At 47.5% G+C, this 9,905-nt stretch overlaps 1 protein-coding gene across 1 annotated transcript; it reads left to right on the top strand.

The window, feature by feature from the left end:
• Window positions 1-263: 263 nt before the first annotated feature.
• LOC108940940 (DDB1- and CUL4-associated factor 8-like) lies at window positions 264-9,681 on the top strand. The gene is made up of 13 exons (XM_029256505.1): window positions 264-459; window positions 1,519-1,574; window positions 2,489-2,560; window positions 3,310-3,893; window positions 3,976-4,116; window positions 4,668-4,762; window positions 6,790-6,900; window positions 7,311-7,441; window positions 7,570-7,677; window positions 7,785-7,915; window positions 9,006-9,125; window positions 9,311-9,427; window positions 9,533-9,681. The coding sequence occupies exons 2-13, from the start codon at window positions 1,538-1,540 to the stop codon at window positions 9,632-9,634; spliced, it is 1,749 nt and encodes a 582-aa protein (XP_029112338.1). The 5' UTR covers window positions 264-459; window positions 1,519-1,537; the 3' UTR covers window positions 9,635-9,681.
• Window positions 9,682-9,905: the final 224 nt, after the last annotated feature.

Below are 9,905 nucleotides of genomic sequence, written 5' to 3'. Positions count from 1 at the left end.
CCTTTGAATCGAAAGGTAAAGCATTATCCACTACGAAATCCGCTGTGCTGAAACAAACAGTCCATTGTATCACAACTGGTCAGCTCCGTGAATAAAGAAATATAATAATAATAATATCACGTGCTATTTTCTTGAAGATTTCAAACAGTGATTGGCTTGAAAAACTTCGCGAAGGAGTGACAGAACTACAATTCCCAGAACTCCCGTGTCCCTGGATGTGGCTCCTGATTGGCTGCGAAGGGACTCGCGAGAGTCAAGCGAGCCACGGAGGCCCATGAAAACATAAACAGAGGAGCAGAGGAACGTTCGTGGTGCCCGTTCGCCGTCATCCGCGGCCGAGGCGTATTCGCTCCCTCCTGTTCTCCGAGCCCCAAAATGCAGCTTCGACGCGGCGATCGGGAGTAGAAGCGGAGGATCGCGGACCGAGCTGCAGCGAACCGTGCGACCGGAGAGAGGCGGGTGTGTGTCTGTGTGTTGTTTTTGTCGTTGTACTTAGCCTTAGGAGTTGTTGTGTATGTGTGTGTGTGCACGCGCGTGTTTGTTTGTGCGGAGAGGAGCTCGCTGGCATGTAAACAAATATGTGTCAGAACGATGAGACGCAGACTAGCGGCCGCAACACGCACTCAGTGAGTCACGCTCCTCCTCGTCCTCGTCCTCGTGCCCGGTGATGTGAAGGCAGGAAATGTGTTTATTATGTCACTTGACTTGTTCGTGTAGATGCGCGCGGGGGTCTCGCCGATCATGCGCTAGTTTATTTCAGCAGGTGGGTTGGAACGAAGGTGAACGCGTTGCGATCGCGGGTTCGAGAGGGAGTCACTCGCTCTCGCTGTGCGCATTTAAAAGGACACACGTTTCTGCTTGAGTTTCTCTCAAGAAAGGACGAATTGATCCCTCGCAAATCGCGGCGAAGGGATAAAGCGCGAGTGAGCGCGAGCGCGCGCACGCAAACCGGCGCAAGTTGATGGGGGCGGCGCGGTGGGGCAGCGAGTAGCGCTGCTGTCTCACAGCGGCTGGGTGGTGCGAGAGGACATGGGTTCGATTCCCCCTCTCACTCTGTGTAGAGTTCGCATGTTCTCCCCGTGTCAGTGTGGGTTTCCTCCGGGTGCTCTGGTTTCCACCCACAGTCCAAAGACATGCTGTTCAGGTTCCGCAATATTGTGTGAATGACAGAGAGAGTGTGTGTGTTCCACTAATGTATGGATGAGTGACCCATTCTAAGTAGTGTATCTAGCAGTGTAAGTCACCGCAGTGAATAAGGTGTGTGAGCTGATAACACTACATAGAGTTCATTGGAAGTTGCTTTTGAGAAATAATAAATGTAGATGTTACGAATGCCTCTCTTGTGAGAGGCTGGTGTGTCTTGTGTGCCTTTCCCCATCTAGAATTTGGACCCTACAATAGTGAGCTGATCCTGTGACAGCTTTGTAAATCACTGCAATTCACTTTGTTGTGCCAGTGCTGGACATTGAAATGTTTAATGTTAATAATATTTCATAACTTCTTGGCTTACCTTCGCAGGTGTTGGCGGACATACAGGATGGCGAGCGGAGAGCGAGCTACAGGGGACCTGAACGGTAAGAGGGTGGGACGTCGAGTTAAAGGACCACAGAACCTGGGCTTTTTTTGTGTTTGTTCACCGTTGGGTTTGTATTTCTGCTTCTTGTATTTCTAGGGTTTGAAGGCAGTTTGGCTGTAACTATGACAAGTTGCTCCGAAAGGCTGGGTGCATGTAAATCTATAAACCCCAAAATTTATAAAATACATGTTTTCATTTAGCTGACGCTTTTCTCCAAAGTGACTTACAATGTTAAGCTACTTACAATTATTTACCCATTTATACAGCTGCGTAATTTTACTGGAGCAGTTTTAGGGTAAGTACCTTGCTCAAGGGTGCTAACAGCTGGAAGTGGGGTTCAAACCTGCAACATTTGGATCCAAAAGCAGTGACTTTAACCACTACGCTACCAGCTGTTCAGATGAAATATTTTCTGAATAATTTCAGAAATACAGTACTTGTAAAATATATTGAAATTATCTAATTTATATTTCCTGTTAGTAGTTAATATATTCACTCAACCATTTCTTAGTGTAGTGGTTACAGTGTTACCTTCCAGCCAAAGGACATGGGTTTGAATCTCAATTCCGCTGGTAGTACTCTAAATCAGGGTACTTACCTTGATTTGAAAGGGTAAAAATTCCCCAGCTGTATGAAGGGGTAAAACAGTGTACATACTATAATGTACAGATATTAATATATAAACCTAATGAGAAAAATCTCCATTGAATGAATAATAATTTTAAAAAATTAGATTTTGAGGAGTTTCACGGCAGTTTAGAGTGTCAGATATTTGCTGTAAATATTTCCCATCAACACTAATCAGGCCCCCCCTCAACCCACCCCACCCCTTTGATCACTCTCATCCTCCCTCACCTTCTTGACCTTCCTGTGTGTTTCGCTCATCTTTGTGTCTCTGCATCCCATCTGCAGACTCCGGTAACTCTGATCGAGGAGAGAGAAGCAGAGCAAACCCTGATGGGGCACCAGCTGAACACGACGCCGGTAAATTCTTGCTCTGCACCCGTTTCCCACTGGATGTAACCTAAAAACAAGCTAGTTTTCATCTAAAAACAAAGCGGCGACAAATAGTAAAGTTCGAAACACGGTTGACAATCTGCTGGAAGTTCAAGCTGTAAATGTGTTTCATAAAATGAAATACAGGTAATCAGGCATATATTTCTAAGGACATGGGCTCATAACCTGAAGGGCGTGGGCTCAAGCCCGAATCACTGCCACTGCTGCCGTACCCTGGATCAGGGTAGTTACCCTGAATTGCTCCAGGGTAATACTGTATAGATACTTCAGATACTGTAATCGTTGTGAAAAGAAGTACAAGCTGTGCAGGTGATATAGTGGTTAAGACCCAGGTTCGAAACCCATCTTCTGTGGTACCCTTGAGCAAGGTACTTAACATGAATTGAAGCAGTAAAAATTACCCTGGGATAATGGGAACAGCTGGTAGTGTAGTGGTTAGAGCTGCTGCCCTTAGACCCAAAGGTTGTAGGTTCAAATCCCAGCTATAGCATTGTTAAGCAAGGTACCATAAATCAACCCAGCAGTTTAATTTTAAACTGGTTTCTCACCAGAAGCAGCAACTGTTATGTAATAGACTGGCATCTGTCCTAAGCATAAGGACATAAAATAACACTTTTAACTGAATCTTGAGAAGCTTCAGAGCGGAACATTGCAGGTGTTTCTCCATAAGTAGCGTTTGCTTCCTTCCTTCCCTCCTTCCCTCCATCCAAACACAGGGTCCCGGAGCACAGCTGGTCCCGACCGAGAGGAAGAGGATGCAGAAAACATGGAGGGCAGCGAAGAAGAAGAAGCCAGGGAGGGTGGCGGGAGCGCGAGGGACGGGAGGATGATGGACGCAGAAGGGGACGGGACCAGGGAGACCCGGAAGAGACGCAGGGAGCGGGAGCCATCCGGGGGCGGGGCTACACACAGCTCCTCCAGCTCGGAGGAGGAGGACGAGGCGGAGGAGGAGGAGCCGCACGCCGAGGAAGATGAGCAGGCGATAGAGGCGTGGCTGGGGGCAGAGGTGCGGGAGCTGGCAGTGCCCTCCTGGAGGGCGGTGCCGTCTCTGCGGGCGCGCGAAATCGGACGGGGAGCCCAGTTTGTGCGGCGGGCGTGCGGCGCGAGGGGCTTGGTGCAGCGGCTCGAGCTGCAGAGCAATCTGGAGCGGCACGCGGGCTGCGTCAACACCCTCCACTTCAACCCGTCGGGCACACGCCTGGCGTCCGGCAGCGACGACCTCCGCGTGATCCTGTGGGACTGGGCGCGGTGCCGGGCCGAGCTGGAGTTCGACAGCGGCCACAAGAGCAACGTGTTTCAGGTGAGGAGGCGTGCGATCGGTGGCTGGGGTGTCGCCCGGCGGGGCGCCACGCGGAGGAGCTGACCGCTGCTCTCCGTTCCAGGCCAAGTTCCTGCCCCACAGCGGAGACTCCACCCTGGCCATGTGTGCACGGGACGGCCAGATCCGGGTGGCCGAGCTGTCCGCAACGCAGCGCTGCAAGAACACCAAGAGGGTCGCCCAGCACAAGGGCGCCGCCCACAGGGTATAGCAAGCGAGCTTTAGTGCGTGCGTTGCATGCGCGACAGGACGTGTATTGGACAGGAGTTCGAGTGCTGCTCAGTTTGCGTTGCTTTCTGCCTGGCGCTCTGGTTTCCTCCCACAGCCCAAAGATTAATTTCGGATTAAGTAGTGATTTTAAATTCCCTGTAGTGTGTGTATGTGGGGGCAAGGAGTGCGTGATGCTGCTCTCCTGTGTAAAAGGGTGAACGTTTATAAGGACTTCAGGGTAGTGTATTTAACACCGTAAGTCACCTTGGATAAAGGTGTCCACTGAGCAGCAGATAATGAACGTTGTCACTATGGAGAAAAGCATCCGCTAAATGCTAAATAAATGTTAATGTGACATCATCACAAGCATTATATCCAAATTACGTTTACTGTAGCCTTTTTAGGTAATATTACCTGATTTCTTTGCTATTAGGAGACTGTATGTTTTTTTGGAAGATGTTAATAATGCTACCAAAGACAGAAGCTGCTCCATGTGATGCTCTAGGGACACTAGTGAGGTCTGACCACCTCTCCCCTGTCCCTCAGCTGGCCCTGGAGCCCGACTCCCCGTGTTCCTTTCTGTCTGCCGGGGAGGACGCCGTGGTCTTCGGCATCGACCTGCGCCTGGACCGCCCGTCCACGTGAGACCCCTGGGCTCAAGCGCAGTGTGACTACATGCTACACACATCATGTCTCCAGAATGAAACTTTGAGCCTTATAATAATGTTAGGGCTTCGCTGAAAAAAAGCTTTGTGCTTGAGTGGTGGACAAAAATGAGCGAGGGTGCCCTTTTCTAGTAAGAGTAGGTTCAGAAGGTGGCGTGGTGGTTGCAGCTGTTGCCTTCGCTATAAAAACCCGGATTCGAATCCCTGCGCGAGGTACTTACCCTGCCTTGATACAGTAAAATTACCCTACTGTATAAATGTACATTCCTTCATTTAGCCTCGATGCTTTTCTCCAAGGAAACTTAACAGTGTGGTGTCAGATTAGAATTTTAATTTAATAAAATTCACCTTTCAACTCACCTCCCTGAAATTTGAATTTGGAAAATCGGCTTTTAAAAATTCAAATAAAATTCAGGGAGTGAAATTCCAATGTTAGAATTTAAAGGAACCCCCATACAGAAAACAAGTCTGGATGTAATAGGACTCCCGCCGGTGTGGCCTTCCAATCCCACCCCGTCAGATAAACTCTGCAAAGTTCAGCGATTTATTTTTTAATTTGTCAATTATATTAGATCGTATTACTTTATTAATACTAATAAATAAGTTGTATTTATTACCTTATAAAACCACAATTTTATTTTTTCCTCCTTGCTGGAAATCAGTTTCTCATTTCAATATGTCCAAATTCAAACATGGGAATTTCACGCTCCAAATTCTACTGCCCAAATTTTTGAATTTGAATTTCAAACGGGTGAATTAAGTGACTTTTTAAATTCACATTCTGTTGACTGATCTGATGCCATTCGTAAGCTACTTACTGACTTACTACCGGTTCATATACGTACCTGGGTACTTTTTACTGGAATAGTTCAGGGTAAGAACCCTACTTAAGGGTACTAGAGCAGGAAGTGGGACCCAAACCTGCAAACTTGGAACAGAAAGGCAGTGACTGTAATCACTACGCCTCCTACTGCCACATATGGGTATAAATTAAAGAATGTTGGTAAGTACCATAGTAAACAAACGTAGCACTGTAAGACAGGAGGTAGGAGCTAATAATGGTTGATAATAAAGCTGTTGTTCCAGCTGTAACATCGGTGGAAATAAACCTCTGGAAGAGAGGGTTCACTTGTGCCTGGGAGATGGCATATTGGGGAATATAAACAATGTGATTCTTAAAGATTATCTGGTTATTACGATCTGACTCCATTAAAACTGCTCTGTAAACTTCAGACTTGTTTTATGGAAGTCAGAACTAACACGGCAGTGAAGGTTGCAGTTGCCTACCTTTGTCCAAACTGATGTGTTGTTATGAAGTTAGATTAGACCAACGTTGTTTACTTTTAGCGGACGCTTTTCTCCAAAGTGACTTACACTGTTAAGCTCCATACAGTTTTTACCCATTTATACAGCTGGGTTGTTTTACTGGAGCAATTTAGAGTAAGTACCTTTCTCAGGGGTTCTACAGCTGGAGGCGGGATTCAAATCAGCGAACTTTGGGTCCAAAGGCAGCAGCTCCGACCACCACACTTCCAGTTGACCTGTTCTTACTTGCTTTGCAGAGAAATGTCAGCTAAGTGGCCCAGCGGTGGTATGGTGGCACAGCGAGTAGTGCTGCTGTCTCACAGCGCCTTGGTGTTGTGAGAGGACATGGGTTTGAGCCCCACTCAGTCTGTGTGGAGTTTGCATGTTCTCCCTGTGTCTGCATGGGTCCCCTCTGGGTGCTCTGGTTTCCTCCCACACTCCAAAGACATGCTGTTCAGGTTCACCCATAGTGTGTGAGTGACAGAGAAAGTGTGTGTGTGTGTGTTCCACTGTTGTATGGATGAGTGACCCAGTGTAAGTAGTGCATCTAGCAGTGTAAGTCACCGCGGTGAATAAGGTGTGTGGGCTGATAACACTGCATAGAATTCACTGGAAGCCGCTTTGAAGGAAAGCATCTGCTAAATATGTAAATGTCAGCTAAGTGAATAAATATTGATAATAAATTAATCTGTCAACAGGAAACTGGTGGTGGTGAAGGAGGGCGATCGGAAAGTGGGGCTCTACTCCATCTTCGTGAACCCGGCAAACGCACACCACTTTGCCGTGGGTGGGAGAGACCAGTATGTTAGGTATGCCCATGCCGCTAATTGGTTTTCCTCTAGAAGACAGTGTGTCATGGTGAAATAACATTCACATACACACACACACACTTGCACGTTCCAGCACAATGTCATCTTGTTCTTGGAGCAGAAGCTTCAGTAGATTTTGTCATCATTACGTCTTTTCCCCCGGTTTTACTATAGTAATGTCAGCTGTCCGTCACACTCTCCCCGCCTTTTACCATGCTTCTCCTCTTGTGTCACACTGCTCTGACTCCATGTATTGCAGGGAAAAAAGTTTTAAAAAAAAAAAAAAAGTCGCCGTAGTTCAGCCGCAATCCTTCAGCAGTGGAATGTAAGCACATCGCGAGGTTGTTTCCTACGGCCCTGCCAAGCGAATGTAGAGCCCTCGCTCCTCACGCCTCCCGCTCCTCCCGCAGGGTCTACGACCAGAGAAAGATCAACGAGAACGACAACAACGGGGTCATGAAGAAATTCTGCCCGTCCCACCTCGTGTCCACCGAGGGCAAGGCTAACATCACCTGTCTTGTGTACAGCCACAATGGCTCGGGTAAACCGGGGCGACACACTCCGGCACACTCCGACACACGCATATCGTTGCTCTGAAACCTGGTTATTGGTGGCCAGGAATACATCAGTAATGTGTGTGTTCCCTGTGGTGCTCACGCTATCCGGCAGAGGTACTTGCCAGCTATAACGACGAGGACATCTACCTGTTTGACAACAGCCATGGTGATGGGGCAGATTATATCCGGCGGTACAAGGGCCACCGTAACAATGCCACAGGTGAGTGTGTTGGGATTTTGGGGGTCTGTGTATCTCCGGTGTGGCATCGTCTTGTCCCGTACGCCTCTGCGAGGTTCCGCTCCGCTCTCCTTCTGTCTGTCCCGTAGTAAAGGGTGTGAATTTCTACGGGCCGCGGAGCGAGTTTGTGGTCAGCGGCAGCGACTGCGGACACATCTACCTATGGGAAAAGAACTCGGCTCGCATCGTCCAGTTCATGGAGGGGGACAGAGGAGGAGTGGTGAGAGAACGGGGGTGGAAAAGAGGCTACACATTGGCTCCTCCGCTTATGAACTTTTGGGACTGTGAGTCTGTTCGGAATCGGATTTGGTCGTAAATCGAAAGTCCCTCACGCCGCTGTTTCACAGTTGAACTTTAACGATACTGAAATCCCTCGATTTCATTTAGGGGTTAGGTTCCGTTAAAGTCACGGATAAAGCAATATTATTCGGCATAAACTCGATTCTAAAATAGCAGCAATACAAGATTCTTTTTGCTAAAAAGAAAAAATACCAACACCACAGCAAGTGTATGAAGCTAATAATGTAACTTAAATTAGCAACTAATGATTTTTTATTTTTTTTTGCTTTATGTTACATTAAAAAAAAAATGTTCACTGTAACTCGCAATGGTGCAAAAATAAATTAATAAAACATGTCCTTACTCATTAATTTATTTGTTGATTTCGCTATTGGATTGTAAACTTTCTTCAAAGTCAGATTATTCCGAATCGCTATCGAATTCAAAATCACTGACTGTTTTTCCACCAAATATCATCCCCTGTGCCACATAAATAATACGCTTTAAGATGATTATTTCAAGATTTTTCTTAAAATTAAAAATAGATTGACTAGAAAAAATAATTTTTTTTTACCCTACAGGCTCCAATTTTTTACTGTTTTATTCCATAACCTTGCGCAGCATCCACAGTCACTCATAAAAACGCCAGACGGAGAAGTGATTTGGTCTAAAGCGCTCCCACAATCCTGCTCTCTGTGTGATTTGCTGCCAACTAGTGGCGGGAAGTGGAAACACAGGTGTCGATTCGCAATGCAAATTTTAGAAGAAAATGCAGTTAAACATAAATAAACAATTGTTTTATTTAATATTTTAAATAAAAACAATGTTTTTATCTTTGAAAATTCATCACTCTTACTTTTGTAACGCGAGGAGCCGGTGTATTACCTAAGGAAACACAGCACTCTTCAAAACAATTCACTTCAAGAGCCAGTTTAAATGAATAAGCATAGAATAAAAGCAAAAAAAAAAAAAAAACTACTGATTGTCTGTCCTTTGTCTCTGTTTCTGTCCGTCTCTCTGTCCCTGTATAGGTGAACTGTCTGGAACCCCACCCCTACCTTCCTGTCTTAGCCACCAGTGGCCTGGATCATGATGTTAAACTGTGGGCCCCTACAGCCCAGACCCCCACCGGCCTGAAGGGTCTCAAAGAGGTGCGGTACTAGTGACCACTGTGTATTCTCACACACGTGTCCCGTAATACAGACACTCGAATGTGTGCGGACTCGTGTTCTTACTACAGCAGTGTGTTTACCAGATCATGTGTGGGCAGTGTGAGTGTCTCTGTTTCTCTGATGATGTCATCTGTGCTAATGCTGTGGTGGCGCTGGCGGCGCAGGTGATGAAGAAGAACAAGCGTGAGCGCGATGAAGACAGCGTGCGTCACGGCGATACGTATGACACGCAGCTGCTCTGGTTCCTCATGAGGCACATGAGACACAGGCGTCCGCAGAGGGTGAGCGAGAAGCACCAGGCGCGTGCGTTTCACCATTTACACCGGTAGCGGTGTGGGGTCAAAGCGGCCGTTTGCGTTGAGGGCGACGCGTTCCTTCTCTTCCAGAGCCGGCGGGCGGACGGGGACACGGACGAGTCCTGGAGTTCTGCCGAATCCTCCAACGACGAGGACACGGGTCCCGACCACGTGCAGTGCATGTCTTCCTGAGCTGGAGGCAAAACCAGAGCCCACCCCCCACCACGCACGCACACACTCACACATTCTCACACACACACTCACACACGGGGCGCACATGCTCACCCTCTTGCACGAAAAACACAGACACACTAAAGTACACACCATGTCTGTCTTCCTGTCCTGAGCCTGACAGATGCACAACACCCATCCACACACCCCCACACACACGCACCCACTTACGCATATCTGCACCCAGGGCTGATTCATTAATACGGAATTATTCAGGCTGACGACTTGAGTG

Source organism: Scleropages formosus, chromosome 11 (genome assembly GCF_900964775.1).
Source record: "Scleropages formosus chromosome 11, fSclFor1.1, whole genome shotgun sequence".
NCBI classification, from domain to species: domain Eukaryota; kingdom Metazoa; phylum Chordata; class Actinopteri; order Osteoglossiformes; family Osteoglossidae; genus Scleropages; species Scleropages formosus.
Note: the sequence above shows the minus strand (reverse complement) of the source record. Positions and strands in the feature narration are given on the sequence as shown.

Bases quoted from the DNA above. Each gene is read 5' to 3' on its own strand.
- LOC108940940 (XM_029256505.1), top strand. From the start codon at position 1,538: ATGGCGAGCGGAGAGCGAGCTACAGGGGACCTGAACG. The intron at 1,575-2,488 runs GTAAGAGGGTGG...TCCCATCTGCAG, and splicing joins AGCTACAGGGGACCTGAACG to ACTCCGGTAACTCTGATCGA. The intron at 6,901-7,310 runs GTATGCCCATGC...CTCCTCCCGCAG, and splicing joins GGGAGAGACCAGTATGTTAG to GGTCTACGACCAGAGAAAGA.